Raw genomic sequence first — 24,840 nt, 5'->3', positions numbered from 1 at the left:
TGGCTCCTTCTCATGCTCAGGCCTCACTCCATATGTGACCTACTCTGATTATCCAAACTAGGTATCCTCCAGATGAAATCTGCCACCCTTTTTTTTTTTTTCAAAACACGTATGACATGCAATGGTCTTATGTGGTATTTATTTGTTTACTTGTTTACTGTCTATTTCCATTGATGAATATACACATTCTGGCATGGTCCAGACCTTGTCAGCCTTGGTGACCACTCGACCCCAGCCCTAAGGACTCGATATCTCATATCGGTTCCGGGGAACTTTTCTCCCCAAGAGTTGATTGTTCACTTTCTTCTTGAAAAGCTGAGCTCCGCAGCCTGTCCGACTTGTATTCCAATCTCCTCTTCTCCTCGTCTCTCTTTCTCTGAACTTCTGGAAGCGGCTCATAAATCCGTTTAGACCTCTGAATCATTTCTTTCTTCCCAATAGGCTTGTTCTTTCAGACATCCAGGAAGCCTCTTTTCAGAAGCGGGTGCGCAGGGTCCCGGCCCTGCCGTTCTCTCGCAGCGTTGACCAGGGCCTCCCGCTTTCTCTGCAACATCTTCTGCAGCTTCCTCTCCTGGACTCTCAGCTTCAGACGCTTTATCCGCTCCCCAGAGTGGGAGATGAAGTCAGGTCTGTGAAACTGAAGGGATTCCTGTAGAGTGGCTCTCACAAACAGAATTGGTGGCTCTCTGCCTGGGCCTGCTAGTGCCCCACGGCTGTGCATGTGCCATCCCTGCCAGTTCTGTTCCCACAGTGGTTCCCTCCACTGTTTGGTGTTGGTTATTGGTGCAAACCAGCAGATACTAGGATCATGATGCTGGCGCAGGTTTTCCTTAGGACCAGACTTCACATTTTCCACGGGAACAAACCATGAAACTCGTTCACAGAAGCAGTGCTTGTTCTTCCTTAACTTTTTGTCCCCAAGATCGTTGGCAAGAAGTCTTTTCTCTGCTGTTTTTTCTTCTGACCAAGAAGTCACATCACTAAAAGAGAAAAAAAATGAGTAAATGGGCTAATGGGACCCTATAATGCCCACCCAGATTAGAAATCTTTACACCAACTACATTACATTCTTAAAACAATTATTCAGATATGCATGCACATGCACACACACACACACATTCAGATAGAGCAGACAGATAGAAGATCAGATTAAAAACAGAATTTGGAATAAACAGTGTCAGTCCTCTTTGTTCATATAACCAAGTCTTAGAAATACTACTTTCCTCTAGCTGAAATGGGAAACTATGAATTCTAGAGGATTTAGTAGGGAGGCTTCTCTCTGCCTTTGGACAAATGGTGCCCAGCCAAGCTATGTGACAAGAAAGGTGAGATCATTTCAGCAGCTGCCACCAAACTTGAAAAGGGTTGATTGATATGACAAAATCTTTTCACAAAGAACATAAATCAACGAAGATGACTGATGGCGAAGTAAACATTTTAGATGTAGAGTAATTAGGAATGTATTAGCAATTAAAATAAACTTATTATCATTAGCAAAATTGGCAGTTACTTGCAATTTCCCCAGGGGCCTCATTTCAAGTTTATCCTTGTCGATTTTATTATGGCAGGATTAATGTTTTTGGAGATACAGTTCTAACTTTTGTGGATTCCATTTTCTCACGTCTTTGCCCATAGTTAGTAGAGCTCAGTGGTTTTCAAACAATAATGTGGTTTTCTATGAGCTGGACTCAGGTGTTCTAACACTAAAAATGAACAAAGCTGTTGTTTACCTAGTTCTCAGAGAAAATTAAGTTAGTGGATACAGGGTGTTTTTTTTGTTGTTGTTTGTTTGTTTTTTTTTTTTTAGTTTTTCTTCTATAATTTTTTTTTAGGCCTCAGCACCTACTACCACTTTGTCTTCGAGGAAGTGCTAAAAAAAATAACAAAATGCCCGAGCTGGAAACAAATAAATAAACTAATCAAGGGAAAACTTGGTCAACAGCCTTCTGAGATCAATAGCATATTCCTCCAGTGGAAATGTGTGCTGATGGATCTGGCTCTTTGGATGGTAACAGAGGCAGGGTTGTCTCCTGCTATTCTAACCACTGGCTGTACCCAGCAGTCTTCTTTGAGACAACCTCATTGCCCTCCATCTTTCCTCACACATAATAATAAAAATGGAGATATATCAAGCACTTATTGTGGGCAAATGCTTTACACATTCTCTCCTACAAACCTCAATGAAACCCAATCAAGTAGGCACTTTACTTTTCCCATTTTATAGATGAGGAAGCAATGAGGTCAAGTAAAATGTGTAAAGGCCCAGTACTTGAACCCTTACTGGGGGGGGTAGGATATCCTGGTAACTCTCCTCTGAGTATATTCAAATTAGTAAAAGTCTTTCCTAAAATGTCAACTTTAAAATTTTTTTTTTAAAGTTGTAGGTTTTACACCCAGCATGGAGACCAGTGTGGAGCTTAAACTCATAACACGGGGATCGAGAGCCAGGTACTTAACTGACTGAGCCACGTAGATGCCCTTCAACTCTTACTTTTATTAAGCTAATGGGCATGGGCAGAAGTCTGGAGGTGTTCAAGTACTTAAATGAGGAGGTCAGGAGACTGAGGTGGGTCTAGTTCATCGACAGCCTATGTAAGTAAACCAAAATCAAAGCCAGAGTTAATTCCTATAAATGCCTCAAGATGTAGAAGTCAAAACCTAAGGACAACCAACTACAGTCGGTTAGGCTTTCCCCAATAAGGCAGCTGTTTAAGCTATAGCCAATCACAGGACTTCCTTGATTTGTGTCCTGTCTTTTTCTTTTTCTTTTTTTTTTTTTTAAAGATTTTATTTATTTATTTGACAGAGATCACAAGTAGGCAGAGAGGAAGGCAGAGAGAGAGGAGGAAGCAGGCTCCCTGCTGAGCAGAGAGCCCAGAGAGCCCCATGTAGGCCTCGATCCCAGGACCCTGAGATCATGACCTGAGCCAACACAGAGGCTTAACCCACTGAGCCACCCAGGCACCCCATGTGTCCTGCCTTTTCTATAAAAACTTTTCCACTAGCTTCTATGAACGAGGAACACTTGGGGACTCAGTTTGGCACTGCCTGACTCAAATCCATGTTTGTTCAAATAAACTCTTGAAAGTTTTAATGTACCTCCGTTTATCTTTTAACAGATGGGATAAATGAAGAAAACAAAAACATTTTACACTTGATTTGGAGGTGTGGTTTCGTACTTTCATTTGATTGTGGGAGTGTCTCATGTTTGAGGAACTCACATCAAATAACACAAATTCATATCCATAGATTTGGATCAAGGAAGCATGAGAACATTATCTACTAGTCCTATCCTACCTCTCATTTCCTGTCTTTAGCCTGAAAGCTGGGAGATGTCATCCCTCAAATGGACGTAACAGACCAATTTAAATAATGCTGTCCACCTCCAATCTTCCCTGAGACAAGCAACACTGTTAAATTTGATTTTCTTAGATCTTTCCATTACATTGATCCAAAATAGACAGAGTTTCCTTATCTGTAAAATGGGGGTAATAATAGTACCTACTTTAGGATTACCATCTCTGGAGGAAATTACTTTGTTTTCAAAATATGAACAGTGAGCCCTTACTGAATGCTTCCTACACGGCAAGAACTCTTCCAAGAGTTTTACATGTATAGTCTCAATCACTCCTCATAGTGTCTGGTATACGGAAGGCACTTGATAAATATTTGCTGATGGATGGAAGGAGAGAAACAAACAAGCAATTGATATTATAGAGATGCTGGTAACTTGGCAGGCTTATTTACTTGTCCTAAAGATGCAATGCAATTTTTCTTCCTTCTGAAGGAAAATTAACACAAAGCACAACTGAATCGTAACTGCAGTATTAATTACACATCATAAAAATACTAAATTATATATAATAGTAAAAATAAGAAGAAACCAATAGCTTTATATGCCAATGTCTCTTGAATCTATCCAGCACAAAAGAAGCAGGAGGATTTTTTTTGCTGTTATTAGAAATTAAAAAAAAAAAAAAAAAAACTTCTGAGATTTACCTCTCCTACTTAGAGACACACAAAAATAGTGTAGTTGTATCCCCAGGAAGCCCCACTCATCTGTTTATATTTCCAGGAGCCACAGGAACAAGTCTGTTTTGAATAATGATTTGCATAAGTAGACGCACACCATGACTCTAAACAGTCTCATTCAGTTGGAGTAAAACGAACTTCGAACTTCGCTTTCCTTGGAGCTGTCACATTGTGATTTATTTCCCCACTTCCCTTCCATCAGTGGACTGTAACAATCACAGCACATCCTGTACCTGTCCTTTGTGCTCCATGGGGCTTTTGTTTCTAAGAAACACAGTGATTGTGGTGTTGGGTTGAGGAAAAACACAGCATAATCAGCCCAGGATGGACCATGACAAATTACGGTTTCTCTGTTTTATCATCTGAGGCTCTTCTCTCTTACACCAGAGTGGTAAATTGATCAAGACCTTGTTTCCCAAAGGAGCTCTTATCCTAGATTTTGGTGAAAGGTCCTGAGACAAAGAAATGTCCAATGACCAAAAGGATGGGACATTCTTCCTGAGTAGCCTGATAGGTCCCCTTAAAACATGGACACGTCCCTGGTGATCCTACTTAAGTCGTGAGATGTATCCATCCGGGATGTCAAGCTCTTGGAGAGATTGACTCACTGACGTATTCAATCACTCAACAAATATTTATTAAGCAACTAGGAATTGTGCTCAGAGATAGGATTCAGAGATGAAAAACAAACCCCCTTCCTGCCTTCAGGTAGCTCTGTCTCAAAACAAACTGAGGGTTGCTGGGGGGTAGGAAGAGCGTGGTGGGGTTATGGACACTGGGGAGGGTATGTGCTATGGTGAGTGCTGTGAAGTGTGTAAACCTGGCGATTCACAGACCTGTACCCCTGAAGCTAATAATACATTATATGTTAATTAAAAAAAAGTGATGCAGTATGGTGGGCAGTTTGAGGCATAAAATTCTGGTAATATAATCTCACCGGACGTCAGTTTCCTTATTGACAATATGCAGATGATAACATTGTCTATCTCCAAGAGTTAATGTGAGAATTAGGTTAGACTAATTAGGTTAGACAAAGCACTGGGCCATATTGAGTACATGGTGCTTAAAAATATCCCAGAGACTTTTATGCAGTAGAATGACAGCATTGTTTGTTCACTTGTGTATAAATGGATAGAATACCCTAGGTCCACAGATATTAAATTTCATAGGAAAGTTTCATAGGAAAAATCAAGGCCCTTAAGATCCCTAGACAGCTTAACAGTGAGGTCGAGAGTTTAAGAGTGAATCTTTCTGAAAGTAAGGATAAAAGTTTAGAGCCAACATACCAGATACCTGGGTTACAATTGATCTTGAGAGAAATTTCTAGAGTTCCAGACTATCTCCCTTTTTTCTTCTCTGACCCAGATCCCAAGGTCCTTTCTACTGGTCCTGACTTCATGTCTGTTAGCTCAGAAACTACCCTTCTACTTGGATTATCCCCCAGTACTAGCTTCCTGTCAGAAATAGGTCTTTTTTAGTCTTGATGAACCCCTCACTGTCAAATGTACAAGTTCAAGAATAGGCATATTTGGTAAACTGACTTGTTGCTGAGGGCACGTCATCTCCTATGTGAGCAATCAGACATTAGCCACAGATTCTCCGTGGCATAGCCATAGATTGCCTGCACTGTCGGTTCCATGTGGAAATGGGGAAGTCTTAGCTCTGGAAGGTGGCGTCATCTGTCTGATGCCACATAGTAACATGTCTGTGGATTTTAACCAGGTCTCCAGTGCCAGAGTTCACTTTCTTCACCCCACATTGTGTGGCTTCCAAAAAAAATAGTGAAATGATGAGAACAAGCCTTTGGGGCAGGAGCAGAGGATGTCACCTAAACTTAGGGTTTGAGTGCTGTTGGGAGTCTCCTTGGAACTCCAACTATTTCTCTCCAGGTGCGGATATGGAGCCTGAAATCCCACCTTTCTAGTTCCGTTTCTTTGCCCTGACATTTACGGTCTCCATTATCCCTGATCTAAGCATATCCACGCAGTTGTTTCCATTGCCAGACTGACTGGCTTCCCAGCCCCTCCTTCACGCCACCCGGTTCAGCTTTTCTCCCTCTCGGCTACAGTTCATGCCCTGGTATCCACCTGACAAACACTAATAACCAGCAATGGTAAAGGCTTAACAGATGTCTGCTGAAAAAATACATTTCTTTACACTCAACAGTATGCTCTGAATCGTCTTTTATTTTTTAAAGTTTTATTTATTTATTTTAGAGAGAGCGAAAGAGAGCACAAGCAGGAGGAGGGGTAGAGGGAGAGGGGAAGCAGACTCCAGGCTGAGCGGAGCTGGAAGCAGGCTAGATCTCATGACTCTGAGATCACGACCTGAGCCAAAACCAAGAGTCAGGTACTTAGCCAACCGAGCCAGCCAGGCCCCCTCTGAATCCTCTTTTATAATGTAAACATAACACACATATCAAGATAAGAACATGGACTTTGTACTATTTACTATGATTGGGATGGGAGAAGTTTTTTTAAAAAATATTTTACACATAGCACTCCCTCTCTCTCTCTCTTTTGCAAATGGATAGAGGCCGATAATTACTTTTGTAATAATAATACATTAAAAACAAAACCATGAAACACCTAGAAGAAAATATCAGGAGTGAGTGCCTTGACACTGGTGTTGGTAATGATCTTTGTCGGTGGGGTAGGGGAGTTTGACACCAAAAGCAAAAGCAAATAAAGGAAAAATAAACATCAAACAAAATGAAAGGGAAACATACAGAATGGGAGAAAATATTTGCAAATTATATATCTGATAAAAGGTTAATTTGCAAAAAGAATTACAAAGGTTAATTTACATAAAGAATTCATGTAACTTAATACAAATATTTTGTGATTTAAAAATGGAAAGAAAATCCGCATAGATATTTTTCCAAAGAAGGCATGTAGATGGCCAACAGATATATGAAAAGATGCTCAATGTAACTAATCATCAGGAAGATGCAAATCAAAACCCCAAAGAGATGTTACTTCATACCTGTTATAATGGTTATCCTTAAAAAGACAAGAAATAACAAGGATTGGTGAGGATGTGGAGAAAAGGAACTCTCTTGGCTGTTGGTGGGAAAGTAAACTGGTGCAGCCACTGTGAAAAACAGTATGGAGATCCTCAAAAACTTAAAAAATAGCATTTATATGATCCAGCAATTCCATTCCTGGGTACTTACCTGAAGAAAATGAAAACTAATGCAAAAAAATATCTCTACCGCCTTGTGTTTGCAGCATTATTCACAACACACAAGACATGGAAGCAACCTAAGTGTCCACCAAAAAAGAAAAAAAAAAAAAGAAAGGATAAAGAAAATGTGATTATACATATATGTAATTAAATACTATTCAGTCATTTGAAAAGTTTTATAAATATATATACTGAAATACTATTCGGTCATAAAAAAGACGAAATCTTGCCGTTTGTTACAATGTGTATGGACCTTGAGGGTCTTATAGTAAGTGAATAAGTCAGGCAGAGAAAGACAAATACTGAAAGATGTCACTTATAGGCAGAATCTAAAACAAAACAAAACAAAAAATAAAAACGAAAACAAGGAGAGGAACTTGTAGATACAGAGAACAAATTAAAATTAATTTTGGTTGCCAGAGGCAGGTGAGTGTGGGCAAAATCGATGAGGATGGGGCGCCTGGGTGGCTCAGTGGGTTAAGCCTCTGCCTTCAGCTCAGGTCATGATCCCAGGGTCCTGGGATGGAGCCCCGCATCCGCTCTCTGCTCGGCAGGGAGCCTTTCCCCCGACCTCCCGCCTGCCTCTCTGCCTACTTGTTATCTCTGTCTCTGCCAAATAAATAAAATCTTTAAAAAAAAAAAATCGGTGAAGGTGGCTATAAACACACAAACAAAACAACTTTTGGGAGGTGCCATCCACTAAAGCCCTCCCATATGAGGATGAATGAGGATGCATTAGTGATGTTCTTCCCAGTCCAGAATCAGTGAAAGCCTATTATGCATTTTTGGGGAGGGGTCTGGGGAAATGAGGGAGGAGTCGTGGTTATTGCTGCAGATGCACTTTCTACTCTTTACAGCTAAGAAAGTGGTGGGTAGGGAAAGCGGATGGAGGGTCGCGTTTCTGGAACACCTGTTAGCAGGAAATCCTTGTTGGGCTGTGACCTCAAGGGCATGAAATCCAACAACGCAACCACCCTGTCTGTGTATGGAGGCTGTTTTTTCAAAAAGTGTCTTTTTCGTTCACGCACATCATCTCTTTGAAAATCTTCACAAAGATCGTTAGAAGTCATTATCATTAGTCTTGCAGATGGGGAAACTGGCTAAGGAAGTTTAAGGCCAGCCCGCCAGCGGCTCGCGGGGCGAGTGGGGGGTCACTCGCGGACCCCCGGCTCCGGAGGGCGGTAACCCCGCAGACCAGAGAAGGCGAGAGGCACCCCGGGAGGCAGATCCACTAGGAAGACAGCGAGCCCGTGATGTTGACTTGGCGGAAAGGGAAGCAGTCTGTGGAGGGTGGAGAGGCGACGGGGAAGAGAACGAGGTGTCCGCGGACAGCCTGCGTCTACGCGGTGAGCCCTGTCTCTGCGAGGCTCTCTCTCCGGCTCCCGCGAGGCGCGGCAAACGCGGCCGAGCCTGGCCCCGCGCGGCCGCCGTAGAGCGCCCGTTGCCATGGCGGCCAAGGTTCGGGGCGGACGCGCAGAGGCGTGACTGAGAGTGCGACGAAGCCCTCGGGGTCCGGATCTAGCTTCCCGGGCCCGCGAACCGAAGAGGTGCCATGGGCCGGAGTAAGCGTCCCTTCCCACGAGCCGCCCTCGATTGTCCCCTTTCCCGGCGTCGTCCCGGGGCCCGGGGGACACACACGGCGCCGCCGCCCCTTCCCGGCCCGCGCACCCGGGTCCCCCCGGGACCCTCTGCCTCTCCGCCCACCAACCGGCCGAGCGGCTCAGCTTCTGCGAAACGCGGGTTCCTCAGCTATAAAATGGGGCGGGCGAGAAAGGCACGGGGCTTCCTGCGACGGGGTGGTGGAAGGTGCAGGGTTTGGCGTCGCCAGGGCCGGGTGCGGGGCCGCGCGTCTCGCCGCTCAGCGTGCGGCCCCCGGCGGGTCCCCGTCTCCCCGGGCTGCGGACGGCGGTCCGAGCGGGGTTGGAGGGAGCCCGCAACCCTCTGGCCTGGAGACTTAGAGCCCGGGACTTCTTCATCCTTTTGGGCCTAAACCTCATCTCCACAACCGAAGCAGTAACAGTCTTGTTTCGCTGACCTGGTTACGTGTCGTAAACATGCTTACAGATACACCAACACTGCAGGGTGATGGGCTGAACGGTCACTGACGTGAGCTTGAACTGTTTGCCCGCCAGCAGCCTTTCCGATCTTCCTCTCATCTCTGACAATCTTGTACCGTTCAGCCTAATTGCCCACTTCCTGTACAAGTGTCATAATTAACATTTTTAAATCCAGAGACTGTCCTGGATGATGGGGTTTCTGCCCTGGAAGAGGGGACAGTCTGGTGAAGTCCTTTTGGAAAGGACTCGGTGAATCATTGCCCTGTACTCTTGAAGGGGCAGATGATTTGTAAATAGTAAAAGCCCCATTTCCAAGTGGGTATACTTAACCAGTATTCCCTCTTCTCTAAAGCAAGAGACAAAAAAAAAAAAAAAGGGCCAACAGCAGTAAAAATTAAAGGAAAACTTTGTTTCCCACCCATGTAATCCTTAGACATTACGAAGGAAAAATGAAAACCTTTGTCCACATAGACTTTGTGTATGAACATTTATAGCACCTGCTTTCACAGTAGCTAAGAAATGGAAACAATCCACATACTTGTCAACATTTGTTAATGGATTAACGAGTTGTGAGCTGGACATCGGCGTGATTCCATTTATTCCGCGACCCTAACGTGTTCTCACTCTGATAAGAATACTTGGCAATGCTTTGTGTTTCCAGATATTAATAACAACTCAGACCCTGTGTCCAGCCGGTGTCAACGTGATCTGGTATTCCCCCTTCCACAGTGCACTGTTACTCAAGGAAAGGGCCAGCAGTCGTTTTGGAAAGGACTCGGTGAATCATTGCCCTGTACTCTTGGGGACCCAGCCTCTCTTTTGGTTGGTGGGTTATCAGATAAAAATACAGGACATCCAGTATTTTATTTGCGAAATCTGGCAATCCTAGTTTCAGGTCCAAAACCTGAGGTCTGGAAACTAGGCAAGAAATTGTAAATTTTTATTGAGGCAATTGTCCTTAGCCTTCCAGGCATCAGTCCTTGTACAGATTGCATAGTGCCCTTGTTGGCCGTCCATCTGTATTGTCCTCAGGAATGTCGTGTTCTGTTTTCCATCTCCAAAGCCCTCCATGGATGTGGACCACTGGCCACAACTCCAGCTTTGTCTCATCAAAACATCTGTCCACCTAACTTCTAAAGTTAAATGCTACCTTGCCTTCCTTGTTTCAAGAGTCTGACATCCCAGTTTCTATCAGTTAGCCCAGGTCTAGAACAGCATCTCCCATGGTCAGCCTTGGCCTTGTATTTGTCTAGTTTAGAGCTCAGGGTGACGCTGGCCTCGTAGAATTATCTCAGGAAGTATTCTTAATTTTTTTTTTAAATTGTCTTAAGTTTTATAGAAGCGTTTGGGCATACTGGGTATTATTTTTCCTTAAATGCTTGGTAGAATTTATCAGTGAAGACATCTGTACCATGGGTTTCTTTGTGGGAGGGTTTGAGCTACATATTCAGTTACTGTAGTAGATACAGGGCTTTTTGGTATATCTTTGTCTTCCGATGTGAGCTCTGGTAGTGTGTGACTTTTAAGGAATTTTCCCATTTAATGTAAGTTCCTGAATTTATTAGCATAAATTTATTTATATTACTCTCTTACTAGCCTTTAATATTATACAATCTATATGACATGTTTTCATTCCTAATAGGGGCAGCCTATGTCTTTTCTTTTTTCACTGATTCAGTCTGGCTAGAAGTTTACAGATTTTATTTTTTAAAGTATTTTTATTGACTTTTTGCAATTGTTTCTGTTTCCATTTCATTTAGTTTTGATATAATCTTTGTTATTTACGTTCTTCTGCTTACTTTGGGTTTAATTTGTTCATTTTTAGTTTCTTAAGGAAGAAGCTAATGTTTGAGACTGTTTTCTTTTCTTTAAGCATTTAGTGCTATAAATTTTCCTCCAACTTAAGTTTTAGCCATATCCCACACATTTTGATATGGCTTTTCATTTTTTGTTCTGTTCAAAATACTTTCTTATTTCCCTGTGGATTTCCTGATGTCCAGTTTTTTTTTCCATATTTTTTTTTCTGGATTTTAGTCATTTTAGGCTGGAGTTCAGTCTTGTCCCTGTGACTCCATCATGTCTGGAACCTGAAGTCCATGTTCCTCTTATGATTAAGTCCTGGTCCTTGTTCTCTGCCCTGTCTACTCTTTGGTTTCAGGAAGCAAACTTCTTTATATGCTGCCAGTATGGTACCCTGGCTTTTTTTTAATGACCAATTAATCACACCCAGCTTTTCCTTTTCACTTTGTGTCAGCAGCAGACACCCAATACAACTGTCCTTTGAGTTTTTTTTTTTTTTTTAAGATCTTATTTATTTGAGAAAGAGAGAGAGAGAGAGAGGGCACATGTGCACAAGCAGGGGCAGTGGCAGAGGGAAAGGGAGAAGCAGACTCCCCACAGAGCAGACAGCCCAATGCGGGCTGGATCCTGACCTGAGCAGAAGGCAGATGCCTAATAACCGAGCCACCCAGGCACCCCGTCCTTTGAGTTTTTAAGTTATGATTATCCCCATAGTTCTCTACTGCGTGATGTGTCACACCATACAGGGGGTTCTCTTTCATTAGTATCCTATTTGCTATAAGTTGAATGTTTGTGCCCCCCCATATTCGTATGCCAAAATCTCTCCCTTTTTTCTTCTCTTCTCTTCCCTTCCCTTCCCTTCTCTTTCTCTCCTTCCCACTGTCTTCCTCCGTCCCTCCCTCCCTCTGTTTATGTGTTTGTTTGTTTGTTTGTTTCCTGGGCGGGGTGGGGGGGGGCAGAATATCTTAAGCAGGCACCACACCCAGCGCAGAGCCCAACCTGGGGCTCCATCTCACAATCCTGAGATCATGACTTGAGCTGAAACCAAGAGTCAGATGCTTAACCGACTGGGCCACCCAGGCCCTCATATGTTGAGATCTTAACCCTCAAAGTGATGGTATTAGGAGGTGGGCCCGTGGGAGGTGATTAGGTCATGAGGGGTAACCCTCATGTTTGGGATTATTGCCCTTCTGCAAGAGGCCCCGGAGGCCTAGCTTCCTCCTTCTACCATGAGAGCTTCCCATCAGTGGGGAAGCGGGCACCCCAGACACCAAATCTGCCTGTGCCATGATCTTGGACTTCTGGCCTCCAGAACTGTGAGAAATAAATATTTCTTATTTGTAACCCACCTAATTGATGGTATTTGTGTTATGGTATTCCAGACGGATTGACACAGCTCTCTGTGCAAGTGTTAAACGTCCCGCAGCTCCCTGGTGGCAGACACTATCTCTGCTCCCCCTCCCACCGGTAGTGCTGTCCCCATGGCCCCTCAGGCGGCAGACTCTGACTGCAGAAGCCCGTCTTGGTTAGTATCTGCATTCGCATTCCACTTCCAGTGTCCACCCTTCCAGGTTGGGTTCCCCAGGGAGCAGACTTGTCGATGGAGATTAGTGTGCAGGAGGTTCACTCGGAGTGTTAGTGGAGCGGCTAGGGAAGGCAGCAGCAAGACTGGCTAGGGAAGGATGCTGGGCTGTGGGGCATTTTAACAAAGGCCATCGCTCACCACCCTGGAAACGGAAGGACCTCTCAACTGGGAATGGACCTTTGGATTTTCCCAAGGTAGGGTGAGAGGGCTGGGCTCTTAGAGCCCACATCAACTGTCATTGGATACAGGCTTTCCTGGGAGGGACCACGACGTTGACTGAGGTGTCTTTTCAGCCGAGGGACTTACGAAGACGGTGGGCAGCTGAGGGTAGTCTGCTGGCACAACTCCTAGCAGTGAGAAGAACTAGTCCTTCAGTTTTAAAGGAGGGAACTGGGCAACATAGCATCCGCCATAGCCTGGAGCACCCCTTCTCCATCCATTTATCTGACAAATACCTACTCACCTTTCGAAACTCAGCTCAGGCTTCTTCTCCACGGTGCCTCTTGTGATCTTCCTCCTGCCACTGAGTGACACTGATCACTCCCCTCTTTATACTCCTTGTTCTCTCTGTGTTCTTCTGTCGCGGCCCCATAGCCCTGCACCCACGTTCTTTCATGGCACTCTACGTGAATCACGGGGTTGGGTCTAGTATGGCTAGCGGTGTTTTGTTATGATGACCCGAGTCCGTCACGAAAGGCAGGGCGAATGAGTAATTCTATTTTTAAAAGTGGCCATTGAAAACATTAAAAAAAAAAAAAAAGTAAATGCTGCAAGAGGTGACCTTCTCCTATTTGTGACCCCTTTATCTCTGTTACATTTCTGTTTCACAGATATATTTCAGGGTGTTTACAAATTCTGTGAAATCTGCCCTAAATATACACTACCTATTTTATTCGAACCCAGTGAGAAATAGAGGGCTATTTACAAAGCATAGTAGTATAAAGCTTGAATGAATGAATACTTCATGATTGGCTCTGGCAATACTTCATTATTGAGAACTTTGCTCAATACACTGAAAAGCTCCGTAGAAACAACGTGGCCTGACAACTGCCAGTACGCCAGAAACCTTCTCCTTCTGTTCTCCTCACCCCACCCCAAAGAGTCATTTTATTGCCATTCCCTTAAGTTATTGAAAACCCAGTCATCCCATGGCATTGAAAAGAAGCGTAGGCTGGCTAATGAGTTTTGATTAAAACTTTGGTTGGATTCCTTGGTACCATTCCAATTAGTGAGATAAACATGAATCTGTGTTTAAAGTGTCCATGTTCTTCTCAGCCCTGTCCACCCTGCAGGTCTCGGCTAGCACCCTCTGTGGATGAGTCGCTTCTCAGAGCCAGATCGGGTCAGGATTTTGCTATTGGAATTTTTCCAATGAAAGCACTGTGTTTCATAGAGTACTTGGGCATGTTTTTCTACCACTGGGGTAGGCGTGGCAATATCGTCTCTCTTGAAACGAGGTTAGGGTGACATCCTAATGCTTCCAAAGCATCTTTAAATCCCTGGAATGATTTCTTATCAATGCAGTGATGTATTATGTGGAGTAGGACTTTCTAAAGGTGAACAGTGCTCTGGGAGTAAAGGAGAGTTTGGTCTAGATGACGTGGTGTGTGCAACTGCAAAATGCTTTCCTGTTGACACGCATTGGAACGCTGTTATTCCCACCCACCACGTAGATCGTCTTCCACGTTTCTTTCTCGGGACTCGTTTCTTCGCTGGTATTTGCCATTGCAGGTGGGGACAGCGTTGTAGAACAGCAGTTTCCCAAGTGCTATAAATGGGGGGGCCACACAGTGGTTTCTGTAGAAGAGCTCAGGAAAGTGGCTTTTATTGAAGAGCTGAGGAAAGGGAGCTCCAGACTTTTGCAGTACTGCCATCCACTGTGATTCTCCATTTTTTCATCTGTCCTAATTGCATAGAACGTTGCTGTTGGACAAGCTTCCCTTTGGTACCGAATCACCTGTTGACCCTCCTCTCCTGTGTGTGTTTGCAAATTAGTTATTCATGCAAAGGTTCCTCTACTCCCATCCCTTTTAACTGATAGTGATTTTTATCATCTTAATTCTGGTGGTTAGGAGATACAGATCAATGTAATTCCTTCCTAATATCTACATGCCCCTGAAAGGGAGGAGTTGACAATTGCATGAAAGTGATCAAATTACACAGAAAGTAGCATAGTGGGAAAGGTTTCTTAATTTTAAGAAAGGTGTAGCAAGAGAACATAGGAAGGATATTTGGTGTCTGTAGAGGAACATGCTGGTATTTAGGGTTGGACAAATTGGAAAAGCCTCTAAGAATGTAGAGCGGGAGTGGCCCATGATCCCTTTAGTGTTTCTGAGACTCAGCCGCTCCCAGTGGGTTGCACAGATGCTAACGTAGCCGTCCCAGGCTGGACACTATGATGCTTTAAAAAGATGCTTTCAGAATTCCCCTGAACACATCGGACTGAACCATACTTACAGATGACGGCTGCTGTGGGATTCGACTTGGGTTTATATCTGCAATATGAATGTTCCTCTAGGCTTTCCAGGGCAACTGGTGACCCAGGGAAAGAATAAAATGGATGTTTATGTGTCAAGTTATAATCAAACAGCCAGATAAAATGCATTTTTCTCCCTTGACAAGAGTATCTTTATAACAGCTCAAAGGCTACGTTTACTCCTTGGGTTCCATGCCAGAGCTTGGGGGGGGGTAGGCAGGGCATCTGGGGAGAGCTGACTCCTGGCCCACTCCTCCCCTCTCTTCCCATTCCTGGCTCTATCCTGTCCCTCAAGCCCCTGTGTGAAGGTGGATATTCCTGCCTACATACCCATCCACATTTCCAGAAAAGAGCTACTCCTTGGACGTTCCAGGGTGTAGGGATATCTTCAGGAATGAACCGGGAGAAACAGCCAGTGTTGGGCATGGAGGTAGGCTTGGGGCCCGTTGGGGAGAGAATTCTCTTGTTCTTCTACCTGGGACATGTTCTAGAAGGAAAGGCCTGGACTCTGGACAGACACATCCTTCTGGTCCCTTTGACTCCAGGTCTGATGACATCAAGGCCCCCCCAAACCCAACCCTCTACTCCATGGATTAGTATAGTTCACGTTACATATACCCTACTGGTCACTGAGAGTCTTATTTGTAGTAGTGAATAATTCCTGCATTTCGTTAGGGTAGCTTAAATAACACCGATTGTGCCATCCCAACCCCCCATTCCCTGCCTCATCCTTACTAAGAGAATTCTTGGAGATGATTACAGAGACAGCTAATATATGTGACTTTACACAGCAGCTTCAACTTGGCTGTACCCACAGATTCATGATCAATTGATTTAAGCTGTTAGAACCAACTTTGGTAGTGAGATGTGTGGAGAGTAGTTTTACTGCCCTTCTCTTACAGGTTTGGTTTTCGGAAAGTTGTTTTCTGCTGAAGCTGGCTTGCCTGCTAGCCATGGCCTCCAGAGGCAGCAGAGAACAGTAGGCAGTAGGGCCCCCAGCGAGCTGGGGCTGGCAGGGCTGCCCTATTAGCCTCCCCGCCTGCCTCTTTGGCCTGCCCCTCCCCAGGACCTGGCATGCAGCCAGCTCTGCCAGCTAGTTGAGCCAAGGCTTGGAACAGCAGGGACATTCCCCGTGTACTTTATTTGAATCTCTGGACCTTTACACTTCCCCTGTCTTTCTTCCAAAGAGCTGTCATGCAACCCTGTCTCCTACCACCAGAAATAGCAGGGGTTCAGCTAGCTGCACACAAATGATCGAGTTCGGACCTGTTTTCACATTTTTTTTTTTTTTAAAGGCAAACTCCCCCTTTCAGAATGGGGCATGGAAGTGGGGCAGGTGAGCGGCTGTAAAGAACTCGGTCTTAGCTAGAGGAACCTGTACCATTGAGGAAGCCTGGGACGTCCTGAGACGTTCTTCTTTGCTCCTGTTTGGGGCGGTGTAGCATAGTGGCTGACAGCTGGTGGTCGACACCAGACTCCTATGCTCACAACTCGGCTCTGGCACTTCCCATCAAGACCTTGGGCAAGTTATTTAACTCATCTGCTGAGTGTAAATACTCATATATGAACACACACAAAGCATTTCGGACAGTGCCTGGCACCTCATAAGCGGCAATAAATGAATCTTTATTGTTTCTCTGGCTGGACATGCAATGTTCCACTGTCCACCTAACATGTGGATATTACAATGAATTAATTATGGTTTTAGTAGCACCAGAAAACACAGGATTTGTCCACTGGAATCACGTCTTTAACTTGAGCGTGCCTTGGGAAGGGGATTCCTGTCTTGCTCTTGGCTCCAACCTTGGACCAGGGCATTGTCTTCAGCCCCTTGGTGCCCCCCTAACAGGACAGCCCCTGTGCTGCAGGGCACTCCAGCCAGAGGGCCAGAGACTCTCCTCACCCTCCTTCTGAGAATGACTCCTTTTCTTCCTCCCGGAGACAGGGAGACAGACCGCAGGGTAGATGCTGTATAAGATCACAGTGCAATGTCTAGGGTGCCTCTCTCTTTTCTCTTCACCTTTAGTGAGATTAATAAATGTCAGCTGAATGAATGGACCTTTTCTTACTGAATGGTGGGCAATGCTGTCCTAGTCTTGCCCTCTGGCAGCCAGACCCTGCCACTCTGTCCAAGTCGTCCTGTCTTGGTCTACTTAGTGGGTCTCATCCAGTTCAATGTGATACCACCATGGGATTCCATATCAACATTCTCAAGGTCATTACCCTCCCACTCTGTCCTGGTCCAGACAGCTAAATGTAGGTAGACCCTGTGCAAAAAAACAAAACAAAGCAAAAAACAGAAAACAAAAACCAGAAAACAAATAAAACAAAAGCTCTCTGACTCACCATGGTGTCCCCAGCAGGAGGCAGCTCCTCTTTGTTCTCCTCCCCTTTGAAAACCCCTGGGGCCTGGAGGACCAACATCTAACTGGTAATGTAATAACCTCACGTGCACAGGGACGGAGAGGTAATACGTACCAAATTTTCTTTCAGTCACAGAGGATCTTATTAGACGGAATGCCGCGCACAATGACTGTGTAATTTTTTCCCTGGAGGAACTCTCCTTGCATCAGCAAGAGCTGGAAAGGCTAGAACACATCGACAAATGGTGCCGGGATTTAAAAATCCTCTATCTTCAAAATAACCTCATTGGAAAAATTGGTAAGTCTTCAGGATTTTGTGCTCACAGTTTCTTTGACATTTTGAATGGGAGAACTTTGGGGAGGGCAGTATGATTCTTAGAAGAAGACAACCTGGGTGAAAAAGAGCCATACAGGGGAAATAGACGCAGCGGCTCCCGGAAGCTGTGCGTGGACCCTCTCCTGGGGCTCCCACGCTGCTCAGTCCCCTTGCCCAAGGGTCGCTAGGGATGCCATTGAGGAGATGCCAAGGGGCCCTTAAGGGTGGGAGCACGATTGTTGACCTGCTCATTTATAGCTTGGTTTTGTCAAAGTTTGAAAGTGGAATAGAAGCCAAGCATTCATCATAGTTTTGTATTGGTCCATGGAACTGAAGCGTTGTGTGCAAGTTAGACCACGTTTAGAGGTTCCCTGGGTGGCTGGTTCTGCCGTGGTTACGGTGAACATGGATGTGCAAGGCTTTGTGCTGTGTATGAGCTATCGAAGGGATGCCACACCTACACCCCAGCTCACTGCTCCAGTTTGAATGAAATGACAAGTAGACAGATCAAAACATCAGCATTAAACTGACAAAACCTTTTGGAGAAAGTGGCTTAGCCTTCGGCCAAAAGGGCTTCCTAAAACTGCCATCAAGTTTCATCTGTCCACCTGGTCGCATGCAGGTTGGGCAGTATGTGGGCCCTGCGTAGGGCAGTATGGTCATAGGGGACGAGAGTGTGTACTCTCTGCAGGCAGGGAGACCCCAGAAGCCAGAGAGGGGATAGGGGTGTGGCTGGCCAGGCCTAGTTCCTTCTCCCAGCTCATCCATCAGCCAGGTGAGGCCGCCCCACAATTCCATGGGGAACAAAGAGTTAAGTGGTGGAGAGAAGGGAGGCCTATGGAGTCACTCTGAGGGTGTCCTGCCACCAGATACAGGAGCATTTCCCACACTCAATAGAGCAACCTGTAGTTTAGTGGCAAGAGGAGGCACAGGTCCTGATGGGCCTGATCCCTCCCTCAGCCTCTGAAGATTGTGTGAAATTAGTTGAGGTCACTTAGCCTTGCGGTGCATACGAGAAACCATCCCTCAGATGATAGCTGCTACCATCGCTGTTAAACCTGTCATTTACCCAGGCTAGACACATGGAGGTAGGGGCGGGAGCTGGGGGAAAAGGGATGGGCTTAGGGTCTAGGAAGCAGAAGAACGCCAACCCCTCTGGGCCAAGGCACTGGAGCCAGAGGTCAGCTTTTAGGTTGTGTTTGAACTTGCCCTTGTGATATACAGTGGTTCTCAACAGGGTGCTTGACAACCTCTGGAGACTGTTTTGGTTGTGACAAGTGTGTTGGGGGAGACGGGGTGTGCGACCACCTACACTGCACAGAGACATTGCTAACCCTCCTGTAGTGCAAGGACGTCCCCCCGAAGAAAGAACTCCCCCCCACCCCAGCCTTAGTAGCCCTGAGAGACTCTGAGCGATAGGAGATCCCTGATACCCCTGAGATCTCATCCCTGAGGGTGAGAAACCCTGCGGAGGTGGTTGCCCCTGATTTGGTGGATAATTGAAAATTGGTCCTCGGGTTGCAAAAAGCCTAGAATTTGCATTATTTTTTTTTTGAAGATTTATTACAATTCTTTATATTTCTTCAGATAATTATTTTCGGCATCTTTCACTTTACCAGAAATTAGAAACTCTGGCATATTGTTCAATTAAAAAGGCTGTTACAGAAAACCACCAGCTTTTATGCAAGGGGGCATTAACGAGCCGTCCTAATTGTACAGATCTAAAAGAGTTCCCGAAATTTTAATCTCCACAGCTGGGTCCGTCACAATTACTAATTAGTAGCATAGTATTTCAGGCCTTTTCAGAACTGCGAGAAAGCTTAAATTTTTGCTTCCAAAGTATTCTTAAATTAAACACTCTTTTAAATCCTAATAATGGGATTTTTCAGTGCCGCTCCACCCATAGGCATGCAGGCGCTCATTTAGCAAGCCAAAGTGTTTCTCTAGGATTCACACTTGCTCTGGTGCCATTGAGGTAGAAGTTTGCAGAATAGTTGGCTCTTCTAAAACTCTTCCTCGCTGGGAGATGCAGATGGGCTGGCAGGTGGTGGTGGGAGGCGGGGCTGTGCTTGCTTACTGTTGTTGCAGCAAGTCTGAGCTGAGGACCTTCCGGGGTCTTGTTAAAGTGGGGCTCCAGCTCCATCCCGTTCCCACTGATTGAACCTGTGGGGGCCAGTTCCCCAAATCTGCATTTGTAACGGCTTCCCAGGGAGCCCAAGGCCTAAAGGTAACAGCAGAGCTGCTTACACTGGGGGATGACTTTGGTCCACCTCAAGTCTGTGGGTCTGGTGATAGCAATTGGTGAGAACTGCTTCCGGGGTGGTTTGGGCTAGGACCATAGTTTGGCAGACTCCCTTCCTGCATCCAACAGGCGCTGTACATTTTTATCTGTAGAGCCATTTTTTTTTCCCCTGACCAATTTGGCTCATTATTCTTGAGGGATAATTTAAGAAATCCTTCCCAAACAAATTTTTTTTTTTCCTACCAAAAGACTCTTTTCACATTTAGAGGGATATACATATAACAAATGTGGGGAAGGAACAGGTCTTTTATTGTAGGCTGGCCATTTTAACGATAATAACATAAAAATGTAGATATTTTTGTTCGGGGGTACAGACTGCACACTCTGTTGGTCATAATCCTGGGCACATAGAGCTCCACATATCTGTTGACGATTGAATGCTCAGGTGTCGCCTGGAGAACCTTCTAGAAACATCAGGATTACTTATAATCATCTAATTGCTGAGAGAGATGTTAGTAATTTATTCTAAAATCCTCAGTTTAGAAAATGAGTCAACTGAGGCTCAGAGGTGAAGTGTTATTCTTAGGTCTATGTGAACAAATACATGATATTTTATAAATTTTAAATGAAATGTAACAATGGTAAGGGTGATGATGACCATAGCCATCCTGTTTGATCTTCCTCATATCGGTGGAAAATGGGCAGAAGGAGCATTATTTAAGTGACGGGTCCTTTCCACGCACGTTCCCTAGCAGGGTTCCCCACATTCGTGTCCTCTTAGAAAGGACTGTTCTTTTAAGGTTTGGTGTAATGATTTAGTGCCGAGCTCTGGAGTCAAATTTCCTGGCTTCACCATTTAATCTTGAACAATGGGGTTAAGTCTCTGCACCTTGGTATTCTTATTTGTAAAAGGGAGCCAACAGTAATTTTTACCTCTTAGGGTTATTATAAGGATGAAATGATGTCATATATGCAAAATGCCTAGAAAAGTACATGGCACATAATAAGCCCTCAACAATATTAGCTATGGTATTATTAGCGTTTTTAAATGTTGGGTGATTCCTTCTTTCTGCTCCACCAGTCCAGTATGGGCTCCATCCTACAGCCGGTTTCCTCATGTCTGCGGGATGACTCTGGTAGCAATCAGGATATAACTTTCTTCCCTTTTCACATCCAGCAGGAGAAAGGAAAAGGCAGTCCCCAGGCATGGGGTATAATAGATCAGTGCCTCTCATTTGACTGGGAGCATTGATGTGCATGTGTTCTTCTCCATCACTTACCTGCCAGGAAATGGCTGTGGGCTGGCTGGCTGAAGCCTAGGCTCCTGAGCTGGCCTTCGCAAGGGACCTGCTATCGCACTGGCCCAGCTTGGTTAAGTCAAACTCCCCGGAGTTACAACTGGCTAGAGACAAAAGCAGAAGTGTATTCTATTAGGAAGGATGGAGGAAGAAATGATGCTGCATTTGATAACCAACAGTGTCTAATGACCTGGTGTAGACAAGAAAAGCAACATGGTTTTGATAACCATACTAATGCTTAGATTCCTGATACCATTTTCACAGCAGATTATGTAAAAATAGCTTTTATCTTGAAGGTTAATTAATTACATTTTTGTATATTTCAGAAAACGTTGGCAAACTCAAGAAACTTGAATATTTGAATTTAGCTTTAAACAACATCGAAAAAATTGAAAACTTAGAAGGTAAGAATTTTCTTCTGATATTTTATTATGAATTAAAATTGAGACTTGCAACTAAATTTAAACAGTGTCACTTAATAGGCACACTTTTCAAATTAATATTTAAGTCTTTTGTTTATTAATTATTGTGATAAAAATTCAAACAATAACAAGGTACATAAATTTGAAAATGGAAGTGCACTTCACCCCTCCTAACCCAGCTTCCTTCCCAAGGGTAGAAGGTAGTTTTGTTTCATTTGCTTTGTATCGATGGGATCATACTATGAGTATTGTTTTGAAAATTGATTTCGTCTATGAAATTACCTTGTTCTTTGATATCCAGGAAACGTGGGGGCTCTCTGCCAGAATGGTGGTACACCGATTTATCTCCCAAATTTTCTGCAGACGGACATTTGGGTGGTTTCTAGCATTTTGCTATAATAAGCATGTCCACAATGAGGATTCTTTTACAATTCAATCTGTGTGCATGTGTATTTTTTTTTTTTTATAGGACAGACACTTAGACATGGAATTCGTGGGTTTAAATATACACCTTTTGAAAAATAATGCCAAATTTTTCACTGAAAAGGTTGTATCAATTTACTTTTGTACTGGTAGTCCATGTGACACATTTGTACTCAAGCTCACTAGTACTTTTTATAAGCTATCTTTTTTTTTAAATAGGAAGACATTGTTATCAAATAATTTTAAAATTTGGATCTCACTATTATTGAATGTCCAAATCCTTCTGATTTTTATTGAGTATTTGTATTTCATATTTTTGGGTCATTTTTCTATTGATTTATCTTTTTTTTTAAATGTGCTCTAACACATTCAAGATATTAATCCTTTATGTATGTATGAGAATTTTGTCTTGCGTCGACTACTCTTCTTTTGTTCCAGTTATGATGCTAATACTGTTCAGAAGTCTTACATTTTAGTATACTCAACTTTATCAGTCTTTTTTCTTTATAGTTTATGAATATTCTATGTTCTGGTTTTAGTTATTGTATTTTTTTACATTTAATTTATCTAGTGCATCTCAAATTTATCACACAAAAGAAGGAACCAATGTATTTTTGGGATAAAGAAAATGTGATACACACACACACACACACACACACACACACACACAGAGGAATATTACTCGGCCATAAAAAAGAATGGAATCTTGCCTTTCACAACATGGTTGGACCTTGAGGATATCACACTAAGTGAAATAAGTCAGACAAAGACAAATACCATATGATCTCACTAATATGCAAAATCTAAAAAACAAAACACCAAGCTCAGAGATACACAGAAGAGAAGATTTGGTGGTTGCCAGAGGTGGCACTTGGGGATTCAGGCAAAATGGATGAAGGAAGTCAAAAGGTACAAAATTTAAAACTATAAAATAATCAAGTTATGAGGCTGTAGTGCACTGCATGGTGACCATAACTAGTAGTGCTGTGTTGCATATTTGAAAATGCTAAGAGAGTGCATCTTTAAAGTTCTTACCATAAAGGAAAAAATTCTGTAATTCAGTAAGGTGACAGATATTAACTAGGCTTCCGGTGGTGATCATTTCATGAACTACACAAGCATTGAGTCACTATGTAGTATACTTGAAACTAATATAATGATGTATGTCAATTATCTCTCAATAAAAAATAAGGTGAATGTGGAAAATTGTATTTTTCCCCAAAATGTCTCTTAATTGAAATATTTGAAGGATTTATTTTGTAAATGATACAAAATTCACATACCATAAAACTCACCATCTTAAAATATACAAGTCAGTGGCTTTTAGTGTATTCACAAGATGGTACACCCATCATCACTAACTAGTTCCAGAACATTCCATCACTCCATACCACACCCTGTGTATGTGTATGTGTTGGCCCCAGTCCACTCCTTGTCTCCACAGATTTTACCATTCTGAACATTTCATGAAAGTGGAATTGACAATATATGGTCCTTTTTTTCTGCAGCGTGATGTTCTTAGGGTTTATCCTGTGGCATGTATCAGTACCTCCTCCTTTTTTGTGGCTAGGTAACATTCCATTGTGTGGCTGCATAGCATTTTCTTTGCCCACTTGTTAGTTGATGAGCATTTGGGTTGTTTCCACTTTTGGTTATGAATAAAGTTGCCATGAACACTAATGTACAAATCTTTGCATAAATGTGTATTTTCAATTAATTCACTATACACCTGGAAATGGAATTGCTGGGTCACGTGGTAACCCTCTGTTTAACTTTTTAAGGAACTGCCTAACTGTTTTCCAAAGCAATAGCACCATTTTACATTCCCACCAATGGCTACCAAGTGCTCCGACTTCTCCACACCCTCGCCAACACTTGTGATTTTATGTTTGTATTTATATCTTTGTTTTTATAGACACCATCCTGATGGGCGTGAGGTGGTGTCTCATTGTGGTTCTGGTTTGTGTGTACCTAATGACTGATGAGCTTGGGCATTTTTTATGTGCTTATTGGCCATCTGTATACTTTATCTGGAGAAATGTTTATTCAGAACCTTTGCCCATTTTCTAATTAGGTTGTCATTTTACTGTTCAGTTGTAACCCTATTTATATATTTGGGATAGTAGAATCTGGTCAGATATATGATTTGTGGATACATTTTCTCATTCTGTGGGTTTTCTTGTCAATTCTGATGGTGTTCTTTGGTGCATAGTGGTGTTTTCTTAAATAGTTTTATTGAGGTATAGTTGATATACCAAACCTGCATGTATTTAATGTAAACAGTTTGTTGAGTTTGGATATTATGGACACACTGTGAAACCCATCACCGCAGTCAAGGTAATAGACATACCCATCACTTCTCTTTAATCTCATATCATCTAGAACTCTTTCAAATGGATTTTTCTTGTACTAGATTGATCTTCCATTTCTCTTACTCTGTATTCCTTATTTAAACCTCTTTGTCTTGTTATTCTACATTCTGGAAGGTTTCCTGTTTTACTTTGCAGGCTTCTATTTTGTGCTTTTATTTTATTTTATTTTAAATGCCTGGTAACACTTGGTGTCTGTTCATAATCATGATGGATTTGGCTGATTAGGTGTCTGGTGCGGGCTCATTCTGTGGTTGTGAGCTTCTGTTTC

General features: G+C 43.4%; 2 protein-coding genes across 3 annotated transcripts in view; one reads left to right on the top strand and one right to left on the bottom strand.

The window, feature by feature from the left end:
* Positions 1-237: 237 nt before the first annotated feature.
* Positions 238-8,666, bottom strand: LOC116574985 (Alstrom syndrome protein 1 homolog). The gene is given in 3 exon segments (XM_032316017.1): positions 238-321; positions 323-980; positions 8,374-8,666. Coding segments are annotated over 3 exon segments (1,035 nt in total).
* Positions 8,599-24,840, top strand: part of LRRC6 (leucine rich repeat containing 6) — a 78,335-nt gene continuing 62,093 nt past the window's right edge. For both annotated transcript variants that reach the window (XM_032316602.1, XM_032316601.1), the window contains exons 1-3: positions 8,599-8,780; positions 17,630-17,797; positions 21,682-21,759. In XM_032316602.1, the coding sequence (XP_032172493.1) occupies positions 8,771-8,780; positions 17,630-17,797; positions 21,682-21,759 (256 nt within the window). In that variant the 5' untranslated portion in view covers positions 8,599-8,770. The remainder of the gene's footprint in view (positions 8,781-17,629; positions 17,798-21,681; positions 21,760-24,840) is intronic.

Source organism: Mustela erminea, chromosome 16, assembly GCF_009829155.1.
Source record: "Mustela erminea isolate mMusErm1 chromosome 16, mMusErm1.Pri, whole genome shotgun sequence".
In the NCBI taxonomy this organism is placed as follows: Eukaryota; Metazoa; Chordata; class Mammalia; order Carnivora; family Mustelidae; genus Mustela; species Mustela erminea.
Note: the sequence above shows the minus strand (reverse complement) of the source record. Positions and strands in the feature narration are given on the sequence as shown.